Raw genomic sequence first — 18,992 nt, 5'->3', positions numbered from 1 at the left:
ACTACTCCCACCCTGCCCCATTTTAACATTTGGATTTTCTACATATAGAAGTTTATCATCTTAGCATAATGACAGATTGAATTTCAATCTTTATTTAGTTTCTTTTTCTTGCCTTACTACACTGTCTAGAACCTTGGTATGTTGAGTAGATGTCTTAACGTAGGCATTCTTGTCTCATTCGCAACATCAAAAGAAATGTTTTTATTGTAAGCTGATTTTTTTTAGTAGATACTCTTATCAGTTCAGAAAGGTTTCTTCTAGTCCTAATTTGCTAAGTTTTTAAAAATCATGAATGGACATAAACAACATTTATTTCTCACAATTCTAAAGGCTGAGAGGTTCAGGATCAAGGTGCTGACAGATTCTGTATCTTGTGAGCACCATTTTCTGAGTTTGAAAATGGCCTCCTTCTCGCCATCTCCTCACATGGTGAACAGAAAGGGAGGACTCTAGCCTTTTCCTCTTATAAGGGCACTAATCCTATCATGGAGTCCCTAACCCCATGACTCATCTAACCTTAATTACCTCCCAGAGACTCCACCTCCAAATATCATCACATTGGGAATTAGAGATTCAACATATGAATTTGGGAAAGGAAGGACACAAATATTAATTCCACAGCAGACATTGATTTTTATCAGGTGTATGTGTCTTCATCTATTCAGATGATCTATGATTTTTCTCTCATCTTTTAATATGAATTACATGGGTTGATTTTCTAATGTTAAATTAACCTTGCATTCTTAAAATGAACCCCATTTTGCCTTCATTATGCTTTATATACATCGTTACTCTTAAATTGCTAATATTTTGTCAGTTTCTATTATGCATGAGATTAGCCTATAATTTTCCTTTTTCATATTGTCTTCTTGTTGGTATTTTAGCCTTATCAAATAAATGGGAAAGCATATTTAGAAACACACTTTGTGTACCTTCTCAGATTCCCTTAACTGCCTCCCTCTTTCCTTCCCTTGGTGGGCACCCCACACATGCCAGGTTTCCCCTTCACTTTTGAACTTTAATAAAACACCACATCATAGTACATGGATCTCAATTCCTGAACAGCTGCTAAGTCGGCATGATGCAACACAGATGAAATGGCAGTAATATCCTTGTTGGGTGAATGTTACTCAATGAGAACTGGGAGATGGGAGCTTACCTGACAGGAAGATTACCCCCTTTTCTCTCTTCCACTGACTACTCCAAGATATTGTTCCTCCTTGCAACCTTTCCAAAAACATCCACATTCCAAGAATCTCACATACTGAGTAACCTAACATGTCCCTTTTGACTTACTATGAAGTGGCAGTCAATATGGTAATGCATCATATCACATTTCATTGGATTTCCCTTGCTTTATTTCTACTTTTCTCTCATTCATACTGTGCTGAATTTGCATTTCCCAAATAAAATATTAGAATCTTTTTCGAGATGGAGTCTCACTCTGTCATTCAGGCTGGAGTGCAGTGGCATGATACCAGCTCATTGCAACCTCTGCCTCCTGGCTTCAAGTGATTCTCCTGCCTCAGCCTCCCAAGTAGCTGGGATTACAAGCAGGTGCCCACCATGCCCAGCTAATTTTTGTATATTTAGTAGAGATGGGGTTTCACCATGTTGGCCAGGCTGGTCTCAAACTCCTGACTTCAAGTGATCTGTCCACCTCGGCCTCCCAACGTGCTGGGATTACAGGCATGAGCCACTGCACCTGGCCAAATATTAGCATCTTAATCCTTACCTCAGGCTCCACTTTCTAGAAGACCTAAACTAAGACCAAAATTGCCTCCTTTGTTCTACGCACTGGAGTCTTTTATGTAAGATTCCATAGTTTTTTTCCTTTAAAGTTTGATAGAGCTTATAAACCATCTAGGCCTGGGTTTTTCTGTGTGGAAATACTGGGGAGTACTGTTATCTTTAATGGTTTTAAGACTATTCACTTTTTCTACATCTTCATGAGACAATTTTCGTTTAAGTTACAGTATTTAAAGAATTCACCCTTTTATCTATACTTACAAATTTATTGGCATAAAGTTTATATAGTATACTTTTATTACCTTTTTAAATACTTGTATTAATCTTTATATGACCTGTAGGAATGCTCGTATTTTCATTCTTATCGTTTTGGTTCTTTCAGTCTTGCCAGGGTTTTATATATTTTATGAGTATTTTTGAAGAACCAGTTGCTGACTTTGTTCATCTCTATTGTGTTTTCTATTTCCAAGGTTGCTCTTACCTTTAGTAGTTCCTTTTTTTTTTTGGTGTTCATTTTGTTATTGTTTAACTTCGTGTATTGAATGACTCATTTTTAGTCTCTCTTTTCTAATATGCACATTTCTAAGCAGGTCTGCCTATATGCTCTCTAAATACTGCTCTAGCTGCATTCCACATATTTTAATAGGATTTGACAGTTTTAATTTCCATGACTTTTTCCCATGACTAATTAGAAATGTTTATTAATTCTCAAATACATGGAGCTTTCCTAAAGATGCCTTTTATACTGATTTCTATCTTAAATCCATTGTGGTCAGAGAATACTGTGTGTTTTGTAGCAATCCTTTGAAATACATTGAGACTTGCTTAATTTGCAAGTACAGGTTTTCATATTTTTCCATGTGATTGGAAAAATATTAATTTGACAATTTGGGGATATAGTATACACACAGTACACACAAACATATATGTATTTTCAGTACTTCAAAATTCCTACATATTTCCTGATATTTGTCTGCTTGCTTCATTAACTACTGAGAGATGTATGATTTTGAGTTGTACTTTCTTTTGTTGCTCTCTCATTTTTCTTTCATATCCTTATGGCAATTGTATTAAGTGCATACCAATTTAAAATTATTTCACCTTCATGAATGTAACCTTTTATTACACAAAGTGATATTTTCTATTAATGCTCCTAAATAAACTTTGCACTTGAGTCCTTTTTCAGGGTCTGCTTCTTGGGGGAACCTAAACTACGACAGTTCGTCTCCCCTGGTATGTTGTAGCACCACAATAGCTAAGACTCCCACCTGTGGTAAATTGGTATTGGGCCCATGAGGAAGGGGATACACTCACTTACATAATCTCTAGAATGATAGAGAGATGGGGGTGGTGTTAATTATAAGGATTGTGGAATAGGTTGGTTGTTGCTAAGTGCAATCAGTGCAAGGATGGAAGGCAACATCAGGCTCAACTTAGGGCATGGTGTCAAAGGACTCCCTGGCATTTAAAGTGATCCTCAGCTCATGCAGCTAGAGGACAGACTGTGCTAAAAACCAAGCTAGAAGTTACAAATAATACTGAATTGACAGCCCTCACAAGTATCCTGTTAAAGTCAGGCACTAATAGTTAAGGAGTGGGACCCTAAACATGGGGTGGGAATATCTGGATAGAAATGCTGAGAACTCTGAACCTCATATACTTCTGAACCCTATGGGTCAGCAGTCCACTCCCTCCTGCAGATGGATAACAGGCTTCCTTGCTTGGAGACCATGTCAAGGCCTCAACTGAAATGAATGCCCCCCAAGATGAAGCGCTTGCCTCCTCCAAGGCCTGCCCCACCTCCTGTCATTGCTTCTAGACCAATTACTAGGGTAAAGCCTCAGCAAGGTCCAACTGGGGAAGTTGGGTCCTTGCTTCAGGAAGAGAGGGATCATCAAGACAGCTGCAGGATTTGGCTACTCTTCTCAGCAGGAATTGGGAGAACATGCCTGGGAATGAATCTTGAGGACATGACACTAGACTAGATTAGGGATGGTTTATCAGTATGTGGGATACTGTTTTACAATTCAGGATTTAACATCCCAGCAGAAACCTGAAGCTGATACTAACGTGCTGCTGGATAGCTCCTTGAAGTCTGGAGGAAATCATGGTCTACAGTAAATGAGGCGGAGATGCTAGAACTGCCCTGCAGAACAGAGGCCGGGCTCAGAAAGTTCAAAGTGGCAATGCTCCTGAGATGGATTTGTAATTTATGACCAGGACACCCACTACCTATGTGCCAAAGACATTTCCTTCACTAAAACCAGAGTGAATGCACTAGTGAGTGGGCTGTGCTGTTGGGAAACTCTGTAGTGGTTTGAAGAACAGAGTTGAGAGGTTTCCCTTGTGTGAATGGATGATAGGAGTCTGGAACAGCAGAGGCCAGGTGACAGCACTTAGCTGTCAGAGGCAAGGTAGTTATTACCATAATAGGTAGCAGGAAATGGCAACCAAGGATGCAACCCCACAGGGATCTGTGGAGATGGCAAGATAGGGATAAGGTAGATGGGCAGCTTAACTGTTCTAATAATAAAATATTAAGATCAGGTGAGATGTCAGCTGTCAGCTGCTGCAGCAAACACACACACACACACATATATATATATATAAAATCACCATCCCTCACTCGTCCTTTCAAGATCTAAGCCTATTCTTAGACCCACAGACCACCGACCAAAGGAGAGGCTGGGGCACTTAAGAATGATACTAGGATGCCACATGAGGGTATTAAAGGGATCTTTAACCATTTGCCAGTGTCTATACACTGAAGAAAGGGAATCATGAGTATCTTTTTAGGACTACTGGATGTAGAACCCTGCTTTTTGGCTTAAGATGGGATTTGGCAATTTTTTCCTGTAAAGGTACAGACAGTAACTATTTTAGGTTTTGTGAGCTATAGGATCTTTTTGCAACAAACCCACTGTGCTACTGTCATGTGAAAGCAGCCACAGACAGTACATAACGAAATGGCCGTGTTCCAATAAAACTTCACTTACAAAAATAGGTAACAGGCAAGATTTGGCCCATGGGCCATAGTTTCCTGGCCTTTGGCCTTGGACATGATCAATTTTCATAACAATTCTGTATGCACTTGAAAATAATGTAGTCTCCAATTTCGGGGTTCATTACTTTGTATTTTGTATTAGAACAGCACATTAAATCATGCTGTTCAAATTCTTAGACTTTTGGGGTCTGCTTTATCTGTAAGTAACTGAATGAGTTTATTTAAAAAACTCCCACTATGGTCATTTGTCAAATTTTGCTTTATGTAATTTGAAGCTACGTTATTAGGTGCCTACAAGTTTAACATCTTTATTCTTCCTGGTCAACTGAAACCTGTATCTTCTTGAAGTAATCTTCATTAACTCTAGTAGTAATTTTTGCCTCGAGCTATACTAGTTTGAGGTTAATAGAGCTACATCAGCTTTATTTTGGTGTTTTGATAGTATATATTTTTCATTCTTTACTTTCAATCATTCTGTGCCTTTATATTATAGTTAGTTCCTTATTAATAGCACAGGGCACAAATTAAAAATCTAAGCTTCTTGGAAACGTAAGCAAGTGGGAAAATATTTGCTGAAAAGATGCAGTCAGGTAATCAGCAGCTTATCTGCTACTTGTGATAACCTACTTAAAATCAGGTGTATGGGGCATTATGGGGCATCAAACAGGACAAGGGAGGCTTTGAAGGCAATTTTACCCACTAACACCTCAGAGGCTTACACATTATTGGAATTTTATCAGTTGCTCACACTGATTACTTTATAACCATATGGCTTCCAATAAGTAGTAGCTATTTATATTAGCACCCTGAAGCAATAAGGCAGGAAGAATTCAATAGTACCCTGAAGCAATAAGGCAGGAAGAAATGACTAGGGGTCTCCAGCAAAGTTGCTTGTTCCTTGATCACACCAGAACCTTCCTCTTTGCTCCTCTAGTCTCTTTACTCAATGATGTTGGTTTACCTAGCAGGTCACTCTCTTTGCTGAACTCAAGGTGACTAGAACCCTAGGCACTAACAAAGGATGTTTTTGAGGTATTAAAGTACCTTGTTTTAGAGGAGGAGGTAGAAAGGTGTCATGAGTGGCCGCACCAGAACTGCAAGGAGGTGCTGTCACCTCTAAATTCTTGCCACTTACCAGCTTGTATGACCTTAACAAGGGCCTCTACCATCTCTAAGGCTTCAATTTCCTTATTGAAAAATTAGAAATGATTCCACTTTTCAAGAGTATTTGGGTTAAAGAAAATGGTGAAGATGCTTGGCATAGGACTTCAACAAAATGCTAAATCATTTCCTTCCCTCTGCTCTGAGCAATTCAGTGGACCATGGCATTCCTCTCAAATGGTGGCTTGCTGAAAATCATCCCTTTTCAAAGCGGCAGGCAAGTTATTTCTCTGTTCATGCTCCCCTCCAGAGCATGCTTTGCCTCAGACTTCAAGTAAATAAGGAGAAGCAAGACCCTCTGGGATCTAGTTCACACAAATGAAGGATCCCAAGGTACATTTGAGTCTCACTGTCAGAAGTCCAAGATAATCATCATTTAAGAAAGTTCTTTGCCCCCAAGCCAGATTTCTCCTCTAGTCTTGAGCTGCTTCCACAGTGCAGTGAGCCAAGATGCAGGGGCCAAGAGTCCAGGCTGAACTGTCAGAGTGACCTTCTTTAAGGCTCCACCACATACTAGTCATGACTTTTAATAAGCTATCCTTTCCTTTCTGGGCCTCAGTTTGGGGGAATGATGTCATTGGAACTATAGTGAGAATTTTAAAGTACAATGTACATATACATTGTACCAACACACTTGGCACAGTGCCCAGCATACAGTAAACGCTTGGGGAATCCAAAGTTTTGTTAGGCACCTGTGCTGCATACACCTGAATCATGAACCCCATGGTGATGCTGAGGACAGGGGTCGGGAGGAGTTATAGCTCAATGTGCAATCCCACTCCTGACAATTTAAGTACTGTGTAGGAAACAGCCATGCTGCATTTATCTCTGTACCCCATCCTCTGCTCTATCCCTCATTCCTGGCATGTGCCCAACAAGTTGGGTTAACAGCAACAAAAAACACTCAATGGTTGGGCTGGTGTGCTAAAGCCCATGGGACTTGGCTTCTCAGGGTAAGTCTGGGATCGACAGACAAGCCATTCTGCAAAACTTATGTCAATTTTAATGATGCACTAAAGAGTGAGATAGGCAAGTGGATTGATTGACTTGTGGGTACTGTTTAAGAAACGCTGTTAGATATAACACCTAAAGTTCCAATTATCAAGCTTGGTGGACACTTTCAAAAAGATGAAAGCTGTGACCTCCTTTACTCTGTCTTTCATATCATCACTCACAATACATAAAGCACATTTCATTCCTAACAACATACACTTCTGCAGATAAAAAAGGTGACCCACACTTTCATTTTCTTTATTTTTCATTGATACCGTATGAATACAAAGTTTCTAGAAAGCTACAAAATGTCTACCACTTTATCAAGAAGGCATCAAAATGTGTCACTTTGCAAAGACATGAAAACACCTGCAGGAACTGACACAAAAATAGCATTTTTAGAGTGATGAAATAATTGCACTTAACTGTCATGGGTATTAAAGTTATCACACATATGTACCGCAAAAGCTAGAATACATTTTTTTTTTTACAAAGCACTTTATAAAAAAATTCTCTGCACACAAATCCTATAATTTTCATATAACTATCATACTAAAGATAAATTCACTTTAAAGCCAACACTTAGAACATTTTAAAACAAAAAGGTACCAGTACCTAAACACAGACGTTAACAAATACAAGAATACTGTACTGCCAAGAGGTTTAATCAAATGCCTTTTGGAAGTTTCTGCAAATAGGTTAAGAAAACATGTGTGAGAATTTGCCCACGCCCACCCCCATCTCTCCAATCTACCCAAGAGGAACCCAGTTACCCGAAGGCAGGTTCCACAGCCCACTCCCAGCAGCAGTACAATATCAAAGGAACCACTGACCAGATGAAACGCTTACATCACAAGCCCATTTTATACACGTGACACAAAGACACAGACCGTGAGAATCCCATTAAGTCATTTAGAATGTGAACAAACACACGTGGCGAAAACCGATTTACATAAAATTTAAGTGTATTATTAAAGAATTAAAGGCTATTCAGGTTTCTTTTTTAAATGTTACAAATTTTTTTTTTTTGTCATTTTCAGGCACATACTGTTTTTGTTTTTACTTTTTTTTTCCTTGTCTGCAGTCATGAGCCTATTGAAAAAGGCCTACAGAAGTAAATCTTTCAAGGAGGTAATAGGGAGATGTATTTTTTTTTTTAAAGAAGTGCAGTTGATATCTAATTTACACAGTGAAACTAATGATAGAAAATGACTAATGAAAAAAAATCAGAGACTGGTTTCCAATTGATTGACCCCTAGATCTGTCAGCCTCTCTTAAAGAAAGGGGAAGGAGAAAAAAAATCTCATCATGGAAGGCAGACAAGAGTCCACCTGACAGAGGTGGAATCTGATGGAACATTTCATGATAAACGAGAGGAAACATAAATGCCATCTCAAACACTAAAGCGATGTAGTGTAGCATGAGTGACTCAATGCAAATTCACAGAGGAAAAGAAGTTACGGCTTAGGAAGTAGGATAATAAATACAAATATTTCATCTTATTTAATGGTGCATGACTTCAGTGAAACTACCCTTTGCAATGCAATAAATTTTAAACACAAACCTTCATTCTTAACGATATAAGCAACGGCTTTGAGAGAGAAAACTATTGTCAAACAAAGCACAGTAACAGTTGAAAAGAGAAGCAGGAAAACAAGCATTTGACTAATTTCTTCCACACTGTGATATAGTGCTGGCAGGGAGGAGTTGAGAATTCCAGCTGCTAACTATAACTTAGGTTGAGTACATTTTCTTTTCATTTGATAGTTTTCGTTTGTTTGCACAAATTTCTATAAATACTTACAACTTGAAGTGGATAAGAATCACTCCTAAAATTTCAGAGCCCAGAGAGGATATTCTTAAAGACGCCAGGTAGAGACACACAGAACATATGTATTAAGAGTTTAGAGGCTAATTTTCAAAGATGTCTGATGTTATTTTTACATCTATATTAGCAAAGAAAATCTTTTTTTCCTGGTTTCTTTGTGGCTGGTGTTTGGCCTTCTTGTCCTTTTCACTCATCTTCCTTACCTCTATCAGCTTTCCCAATTTCTACAAGGTTTGGATAAAAGCCAACAAGGACTTTAAAGAGTTGCCCCTTTGAGGGCTGGAACATTCTTTGAAAATGCCAAATTGTGAATGGTGCTCTTTGGAAGTTTCTCATAGCACATTCATACACAATACTCGGAGTCAACATGTTTGCCCTAAGAAGAACACTTCAATTGTAACGACCCTAACTCACTTTTGTTTTGTTCTGCACTGTCGTCTCAGTTTGAGGCTTCCAACTTTCAAAATGGTATCATTGTGTAAACCAGATAAGTGCGCACTGTCATTTGAATGGAAAAGAAAGTCTCCACAGAGACTGAACACGAACACGAGGAGGAGGAGAAAGCTGTAGTATCTGTCCACCGGCCGAGATTCTGTCGTTTGTGCAGAAGTCCCCTCATCCGGACGCAGGGCTGGGTGACGAGGTGAAATGACACACTAGGTCATCAGCACACACAAACACAACAGTTTCTGGGGTCCTTCCGCTGAAGTGTGCTATGGATGTTGGGAGGCCCCCAGTGGCAGACAGACTAGCAGCAGGCGGGGACCACGTCGTGCTCTTGTGAACAGAGGCCTGTGGTTGGTTACTCATCCCGGTAAACCAAAGGCATTACGGTGATCTCAAAATATTTTTGGTCTCTCTACAAATTATCGTTATTATGGCAGCACTTTTCTAAGCTGGAATCTCAAACCAAAGGCACTTTCATGCTAGAGTGCAGAAGATTCACAAATAGCTAAGTATTTGGTCATGAATTTAAAAGGCAACATTAAAAAGTACAATTTGCTTTTCATAGTAAACTATGAAGTTGCAACCTTTTGTTTTGGTATATACATTTGAGTGTGGTGAAAGAACTGACTTGTGTCCAGTTTCGGATTTTACACCAAGCAGTCAGTTTCCTATAGAACTGGAGAAAAAATGGGCTTACAAAACAAAAATGAAGACAATTTTTGCTTGTTTTGTTTCCAATATTGGGCCAATTCGTAAATGAACATTAGGAATTGGTGTAAGAAAAGGCTGGCGGCATGACTAAGGTATTACTAAGGCACTGCTTACGGGAACACTTTGGCAGCTCTGAATTGAAAACTTCCTACAAAAGTAACAGTAGTAAGAGAAATGCTTCCAGCTTACAAAAGGGCTCACAGTTCTGAGGCAGCCTTTTGCACTGCATACCCTACATGCAACATCTTAAAGATTTAAGGCTTTTCAGAAATGCCATGTGCAGGGCTTTGCCACAGAAACACCAACATAAAGAAATAAGCAATGCAGACATATCCTCCTAATGTTACAGGTGTGAACACTGACAAACAGAATTAGTTCTACCCTTCGTTAGTTCAGGTAGTGTACCAGAGCATATACAAAATTATACAAATTAATATGTACCTGGTTTGTAAAATTGACTGTCATCTCAGATGATTTAAATAATTTATAGTTGCACAAAAACAACTGCTAAAGCCACCACAGTACTGAAACCTTAAGAAGACTTGGGTTTAAAAGTCGTTCGGGGACTTTTGACACCAAGTACTTGGAATGGGGGCTGTTTTTTGGCTGGTCTGAGTGCAGGACTTTGCTGCTAGGATGCTTACCAAATAGAAATTTGACTCAGAGCCTGTGGCTGGGGAATTGTCCTCAGGAAGTTAAATGGCTCGCCAGCTTTCCTACCTGCTTGTGGATGCCTCAGATAGCAACGGTCGGACAGGACACTTCAGTGTGGGAAGCAGCATCCGGTGAGGCTGTGCTCTGGCACAGGGGGATCCTGAGTCTCCCCATCTCTTCTAAGCTGACCTGTCCACACATTCTGAGGGATTAAGCTTAGAGCACCTAAGAACAGCAGCCTCCCCCAGGAGAGGCCAGGGACCAAAGTGGCAGGAATCCTAGACAACTCTCACCCTTTTTCTGTCACTAACCAGCTGGGTGACTCTAAACATGTCACCTCCCCTCTGGCCTCAACTTTCTCATCGACAAAACTAAGGAGAGTAGACTGTGCTTTCAGCTCAAGACAGAAAATGTATCTTAGCCCTCTTCTGGTACCAATCCTTCCATCCTCCATCTCTAAAGGTGAAATGTTCCAGAGGTTTCAATAAATTTACAAAACAGCATTGATTGTAAGGCAGAAACTAGAAGAAGCCCAGAGGAAATATGCTGAAATAAGTAAAGGTTTGATAATGAGACCCATGAGAAATAATGAAAATTGCTGAGACTTGTTTTTAACCCCAGTAAACTACGGGATGAAGGTCAAATCAGAAACACTCTTTAAACAGGTGTGAGTTGATTAAAGGGATGATGGTGTCCAGCTGTTCCCAACTTCCCCAGTGCTGAGTGAAAGAATACTTGTAGCGAGAGAGAACTTGTTGTGAAACAGAAGTTCTGAAACAGGAAGAAATATGGACACAATGTCATCTGCCTCTTGCAAGGCTCTAGGAGAGATGCTTTCACGGGGTAAAATGAAAGGGAAAACAATTTCAAATGTGGTCATTGTGACCTGTAACATCTTGGGCAACAGATCTTGACCAGGGATCATTTTGCACCCGATGGGATATTTGACAATATCTGGAGACACGCTGGGTGGAGAAGAGGTGCTAGTGGTACTACTGGGTAGAGGCCAGGGATATTAGTAAATCTCCTACAGTGCAAAGGACAGCTCTGCAGAACAAAGAATTACCCAGTCCAAAATGTCAATGGTGTCAAGGTTGAGAAACCCTGGTCTCAGGTAGCTTGGGCCATTCTGGGGTTCTAGAACATGTGTGAAGAAGTCCTTGTTTTATTCTCAGCCTCTATGAGGGAAATGAATGCCCAGAGACCAGAGCCCCATTCTGCAGCTCCTCCCTGTTTAGGCTGTGGAAAACTGGCCTCCAAACTCTGCAGTGACAACACAAGATGGCCGTGAAGCAAGCCTGGCACCAGAGGGTCTCGAGGGGATAGAGCACCTGGAAGAGAAGCAAGACGGGGCTCTGGGAAGGCTTCTTTAGTATGCTTTAGAAAGCTTTTATAACAAAGGGAGACTGCCATACAGAATGAAGGACAAAAGACAGACTCAGATTAGATGTTGTGATGCCAATCTCACCCAAAGGTCTAATCTGGGAGAGACAAAGAGAAGCCCACTGGGATGACTGGACCAGTGGTTAAGATAGGGAAAATATCTGTCCTGGAGAAAGCTTTAGAAGAACAAGACAAGAAGTAAACTTTTAAAAATCTTTAGAAATGTTTTAAGAGCAAGGAGTAAAGCTCAAGGTCAATCATAGCAACCCAGAAAACTCAACTGCAAAGGCATTCTGAGCAAGAGGATGCAGGTGGTGAAGCACCAGGGGGGCCCAGCTGACCCTGTGAGGTCAGCAGACTGGGCTGTGTCCGTCTCTGTGCCAACAGAGTTGTCCTCTAGCTGCATTCTTCTTGGGTTCCAGTATTTTTGTGCTTTGGAAAGGAAATCCCAAGAGCCGTCCTGGCTGCACTGAAAAGTACCATTCCTGGGTAGAATATGAACCAGACAGCTCTCCCACTGAAGTTCTAGGACAGCTTGGCTTTTAGCCATTTGTGCTCGCCTGGTCATATACTCCTGGTCCTGGGAGAGGATGGGGCTTCCCTTAAGGAAAGATGCAGGAAATAAGAGCAAAAGAAACATCCCTAAGAGGGGTGTTCAACAGAAGTCATTGTAAATGTGACGACCGTGAAAGGGGACACCTGGGGCAATCCTTCACAGGCCAGCCTGGAATCAGGGACCCAACAGTAGTCTGTTTATGAAGGGCAGAGGAGCACTGTCCAACTGGTTTCTAGAAGGAATGGGCATTCCAAATGGGGACAGTTTTGCACTTTCTCCTCTGGTCTTCCCAATTTGGGAGAGGTCAGGCTTAGTGTTTTGCTGTTTCCCACGAGCCAGCCACATCCTCATGTTAGGGACCACAAGATGCTGACTGATGTAATAATACAAAAGCAGGGTCAAAGCAGGTGTTGAGACAGGGAAGGGGGTGTGTAAGTTAACTGGATGTGGTAGAACTAAGTTTTTTATTTTCTAGCTTGGTGGAAAAATCTTGACATGTTTTACAAGTTAAAAAACTTATTTCATGTTCTATTGTGTGCACATGTTCCTACCACTTATAAAAACATATTTCTTTGGGAAGTTGGAGGAGTACTCCCTGTTCTCTCCCCAGTGAAACACTTAAGGGAAATAACTCAAGACATCTGGCCACATCAAACCAACTCTGCCTGGGCAATGCTCTGGAATACTTAGATTGGAAAGTTGAATCTCTCCTGGCAAAAGAATCTCCCAAATGAGCCTATTTGAAAAGGTCAGAGATAGGTAGCTGGGCCTCTTAAACCTAAGTCAAACAAGTACTGTAACTTACTGAGAGAGGCTAAAGAAATGGATGTGCTTCGAGAGGATGTATCTAAGTCTACAGACACATTGAGATATACATACATATCAGCACCTAGCAAACTGAGTGACACTAAACAAGTGTTCACTAAATGTGTTAACTCTATATGTGCATTTGTGTATATGTATACACATACCTACACATATAGCCCTAGTTATAGCAGGTTAATATGCATATTGGGTCACTAGAAATAAAGAATGTATCCACAGGCTGGTGAGGATGCTTACAATTTTCTGGGGAGCAGAGATGCTAAAACTGATGAGCCTTTTACTTGTCTATTTGATGAAATTTTCTCCCAGCCACAGATTCTGTATACTTTGCATCTCACAGTGCAGTATTCAGTATTCATGCCAATTTTAAAATTTTGTTATTAAAATTCAGTGGTTCAAATATTTACTCATCTTAATAAAAAATTTGGTCGTCCATATAAAATATAACTGCACACACAAGACTATAAACATTGTAAGTTTAGATTTTTTCAGTATGTATCTACTTATTGCAAAAAGAGCCATCTTTTCTTTTTCATTAAATAATCAACCATCACATTAGTACAATACAATTTTATATTTTTTAAATATACTATATATGTTAAGGATAAGGGGTGAAGTTTTCTTCCTTTGTAATACCTGTTCAAGAGTTTAATGGATTAGGAGATTAGTGTTAACCTTGAGGAAAAAAGTACAAATTTGTCTCATTAGGACACTTCTACCAAGCATTTCTTAAGGCTATAGTTTAACATTTGGTTTCAAAAAGAAAAAGAAAGGTTTCATTTAAAAAATAATTTAGTGAATTACATTCTTTCATAACTTCCACCCTAATTAGTTACAAAGATAAGTCTAAAGATTCTTAGTTTTGTGTACTAATTTACATTTATATTTAAAGATTAATTTTACTTGTATCTTAAAACAAGAATTTTATGTTGGAAAAAAAGAGAACTAAATACATTTGTATAAAGGCTGTAAATGTCCCATGGCAAATGCTCTGTCTCAATATTTTCTACCACAATTAGAAACAGGGCTCTGCAGAGAGAGACTTGGGTTGTTCAGGTTCACCTTTCCCGAGGAATTGTGGGCTGCACATCTGAAGAACATAGAGAAACAACTCAATTTCTCTTTTTACAACTGTACCAGAACTTCACAGCTACAATGATAGTATGAACACATGAAAAAATGACTTCACTCAAACAAGATTTAGAAAAGTCGGGGTGACCTCGGGGCCAGGGCACCACCCTGTGTGGTGAGGTTTACAGTCAGTCGTTCGATAATGGAGAGAGAGTGTGTGTGTGCACATATGTGTGTGTGTATATACAGATATCTATATATATAAATAACCATGTTCAGTCCTTTACAAGCCTGTAAATATGATGTTGTGCTCCGTGTTCACTATTTGAAACTTCAAACACACAGGCCATGCAGAGTAGAGTTTCTTGTGTATCCCTGTTTGTTACCACCTGTTAAGATAAAAAAAGAGTATATAAGTATAATACCAAACGGATGAAAACATATTCCATCTGTGTATGACGACTATGACTTAATTGGAGAAGAAGGAGTCTTAAGTCCAACAGAGATTTGCTCAGCCTCACTCTGTGTCCTCTAACACAGATTCAGAACACTACAACTATGACCTGAAGCCCATCTAAACTTGGTTATCATAAGTAAGAAATACCTTCTAGATAGGGTCACTCATAATCTATGCCCAAGAAAGGACCACAAAAATTAGTACATTTGTGTTTTTGTTTTTTAGGGGGCTGATTTCTTTACAACAAAGAGAATTCTCTTTAATTCTGTCCCGCAAGGCAATCATTTACTCTAGGAAATTGTCTTTTTTTTTATCTGAATTTTTAAATTGACAAGTAATAATTCCAGTCCCTACCTAAAAGAATAAAGTCTTGCAGTACATATACTTATGGGCTACAATGTGATGATAGATGTATATACCTTGTAGGACGATCACATCAGGCTAGCATACCAAGCACTTCACATACTTCTTTGTGATGAGAACATTTAAAATCTACTCTTTTTCCCATCCTAGTCTTAAACTTCTGCTAAATCTTGTTTCACAGTAGCCAAGGACAGAGAAGCTGCAGGAGTGCCTCCCTCACCACTATATTAACCAGTAGTGCCTAGACCCAGAAAAGTATCTGCTGAATCAAGGAACAGTGGGATAGGTAGAATCCTGTGGAATGACATTCTTTCCACAGACATGGGCTTTACCTTTCAAAATGTATTGTGAAATACTCATGCTTCCCCTCGAGTCTCTTGAATCCCTCTAATTATCCCTCATATTTTGAGTTCTCCAGCCCAAATCATTGCAGCTCCCTCCACACCACACAGACCCTGACTCCTTTCTGTCCTCACTCTGGTCTCAATTCCCCATGCTATTCTCAGAAGGAACTTTCTAAGAGCAAATCTAATCAAGCAAAAACACGAAACGCGTCAGTGACTCTGTTACTTTTGTGTTTGATTATGCCAAAGCATTGTTTGAATGAAAACATTCTGAACTTGAGAGCCTCTTCCAGTTTGTCATAGGCCTAATTTCCCTCTAAGTATCAGGCTGTTTCCCCTGTTTAGTTTCCCTTGCTCTTAAGGTATCCAAGCTTCCAGTCCCTACTTAAAGAATAGTCTTGCAGTACATCTCATTTTCCCATCACAGCATGCTATACAGTTGGTAAACACATACAGGCATGTACAATTTTTTTTCTAATATCCATCTCATCCAGTGGAATATAAGTTCCTAAGGAACAGGGGCCCTGTTTCCCAGCAACTAGCTTGAGGACATGGCACACAAGTCATTTAATAAATATTTGCTGGGCCAGACGTGGTGGCTCACGCCTGTAATCCCAGCACTTCGAGAGGCCAATGCAGGTGGATCACAAGGTCAGGAGTTCGAGACCCGCCTGGCCAACACTGTGAAACCCCATCTCTACTAAAAACACAAAAATTAGCTGGGCACAGTGGCGGGAGCCTGTAATCCCAGCTACTCAGGAGGCTGAGGCAGGAGAATCACTTGAGCCCGGGAGGCAGAGGTTGCAGTGAGCCAAGATTGCACCACTGCACTTTAGCCTGGGCAACAGAGCAAGACTCTACCTCAAAAATAAATAAATAAATAAATAATTGCTGAATGAATGAAAATTCACATCAGAATAGCCAACAAATATTGAATGTTTACTATCCATCTACTCAGTATCAAATGCTTTACACAGATTGTCTCATATGATATTATACGACCTCTAGGAATGGGTGCTCTTTGACAGGGAAGGAGCTGAGAGGTTCATTTGGTCATGGTTCCATATTCACCATGCAGAGAGCTCTCAACTGTTTCTTCCTCAGGAAGCCTTCCTCAGCTTCCGCCTGAACTAGGTCAAATTCCCCTGTTCTACGAATGCCCTGTGTCCCTCTGCCAGGTAGCAAGAGCTACAGTTTTCATTTATTTTGTGATGACTTGGTGCATGCCTGCCTCCTGCATCAGAACCCAGGATGGCGGCCCACCTGCCTAATTCACCACAGCACCTCAGCCCCTGGTACCTAAGTATGTACCCATGGGATGCCCCTATTCTTAGTAATCAGAAAGATGTCTCCTTATCCATCGAGGCAACATCCCTGAGAATCCCTACCTCATCACTCTGCATTTCAGAGGTACCTGTTTCACGAGTACACTACAGCCATCATTTGCTTGCAATGGTTTATTTACCTGCCTCTTTCATCCTGAAGGACCATGAATTACTATGTGACAAGTACTGGGTTTTATTTGCATTGTATCCCAGAAGGCAGTACCATCTCTCACAGCTTAGCTGAATTAAAATATTTCAATGATAACCTTTGAGGTAGAAAGTGCAGACTTGAGCATTCTGTTTATAAATCAAGGTGAAACTGATGTCTGAAGACTAAGTGACCAAGGCCATAAAGTCTTAAACTCAAGTCTTTTGATTTCATGACCATAAGATACCTTGCAAGGTCTTTTCTATCCATTCTTTTTTTTTTTTTAAGTTTAGCTTAATTATTTATTTATTTTTTATTATACTTTAAGTTTTAGGGTACATGTGCACAACGTGCAGGTTTGTTACATATGTATACATGTGCCATGCTGGTGTGCTGCACCCATTAACTCGTCATTTAACATTAGGTATATCTCCTAATGCTATCCCTCCCCCCTCCCCCCACCCCCCCACAACAGTCCCCGGTGTGTGATGTTCCCCTTCCTGTGTCCATGTGTTCTTATTGTTCAATTCCCACCTGTGAGTGAGAACATGTGGTGTTTGGTTTTTTTGTCCTTGTGATAGTTTGCTGAGAATGATGGTTTCCAGGTTTATCCATGTCCCTACAAAGGACATGAACTCATCATTTTTTATGGCTGCATAGTATTCCATGCTGTATATGTACATTTTCTTAATCCAGTCTATCATTGATGGACATTTGGGTTGGTTCCAAGTCTTGGCTATTGTGAACAGTGCTGCAATAAACATACGCGCGCATGTGTCTTTACAGCAGCATGACTTATAATCCTTTGGGTATATACCCAGTAATGGGATGGCTGGGTCAAATGGTATTTCTAGGTCTAGATCCCTGAGGAATCGCCACACTGACTTCCACAATGGTTGGAACTAGTTTACAGTCCCACCAACGGTGTAAAAGTGTTCCTATTTCTCCACATCCTCTCCAGCACCTGTTGTTTCCTGACTTTTTAATGATCGCCATTCTAACTGGTGTGAGATGGTATCTCAAATTTATTTCTATCACTGGCTCTGTGACCTCGGGGTGGCCTGACATTCTTTATCCATAAAATGAGAAAAATGACCTCATAGTCTGAAAGTGAGAATTGCATAACATTTACAAAGGGTCTAGCACAGCACCTGGCACCTCTACAACCTATTCAAACTTCTTGCAAGCTTTCTATTAAATAAGAATACAGTTGGCCCTCCCTATCTGCGATTCCACACTGGCAGATCCAATCAATAACAGATTGGAAAATATTTGGGGACGAAAAAAGACATAATAAAAATAATAAAAATTTTAGAAATATAGTATAACAACTATTTACATAGCATTTACATTGTATTTGGTATTATAAGTAATTCAGAGATAATTTAAAGTATAAGAGATGATTTGTGTAACTTATCTGCAAATACTATGTCATTTTATATGAGGTACAATTTCTCCTGTTCATCAATTAGATGATTTTATTTTCAAAATCCAAGAGTGCTGGCTTAATTTCAGTTTTTCTAAAACTAAACTATTAATTCTAATATATATTTATTGATAGGTATTAATTCTCCATATTAAAGGAATTTATTTAGTTGCTTAATGACACATTTTGAAATTAATCTAACGTGCTAAGTTATCTGGATGGCTGTATTGGTTGAGTCATATTTTCCAAGGCAGCATTAATGATATACAGTGATGAGTTGCTTAACAATGAGGACACCTTCTAATGTGTAATCAGGTGGTTTTGTCATGCGAACCAACAGCATAGAGTGTACTTACTCAGACCTAGACGGTACAGCCTACTACACACCTAGGCTATATGGTGTAGCCTATTGCTCCTAGGGTACAAATCTGTATAGCATGTTACTCTACTGATTACTGTAGGCTATTACAACACAATGGTAAGTATTTTTTGTATCTAAACATATCTACACATAAAGTACAGTAAAAATATGGTATAAATGGTAAAA

General features: G+C 39.7%; 1 protein-coding gene and 1 long non-coding RNA gene across 6 annotated transcripts in view; one reads left to right on the top strand and one right to left on the bottom strand.

Annotated features, from left to right (window-relative positions):
- The window catches only part of LOC115933487 (uncharacterized), a 57,468-nt gene that overhangs the window by 35,898 nt on the left and 2,578 nt on the right, over positions 1-18,992 (top strand). The window lies entirely within an intron of this gene.
- Positions 7,145-18,992, bottom strand: part of TEAD1 (TEA domain transcription factor 1) — a 269,685-nt gene continuing 257,837 nt past the window's right edge. For all 5 annotated transcript variants that reach the window (XM_055356268.2, XM_055356270.2, XM_055356266.2 and 2 more), the window contains one exon: positions 7,145-14,771. In XM_055356268.2, coding sequence (XP_055212243.1) covers positions 14,658-14,771 — 114 coding nt within the window. In that variant the 3' untranslated portion in view covers positions 7,145-14,657. The remainder of the gene's footprint in view (positions 14,772-18,992) is intronic.

Source organism: Gorilla gorilla, chromosome 9 (genome assembly GCF_029281585.2).
Source record: "Gorilla gorilla gorilla isolate KB3781 chromosome 9, NHGRI_mGorGor1-v2.1_pri, whole genome shotgun sequence".
NCBI classification, from domain to species: Eukaryota; Metazoa; Chordata; class Mammalia; order Primates; family Hominidae; genus Gorilla; species Gorilla gorilla.
The sequence above is the reverse complement of the archived record's forward strand: the minus strand, read 5'-3'. Positions and strand labels throughout refer to the sequence as shown.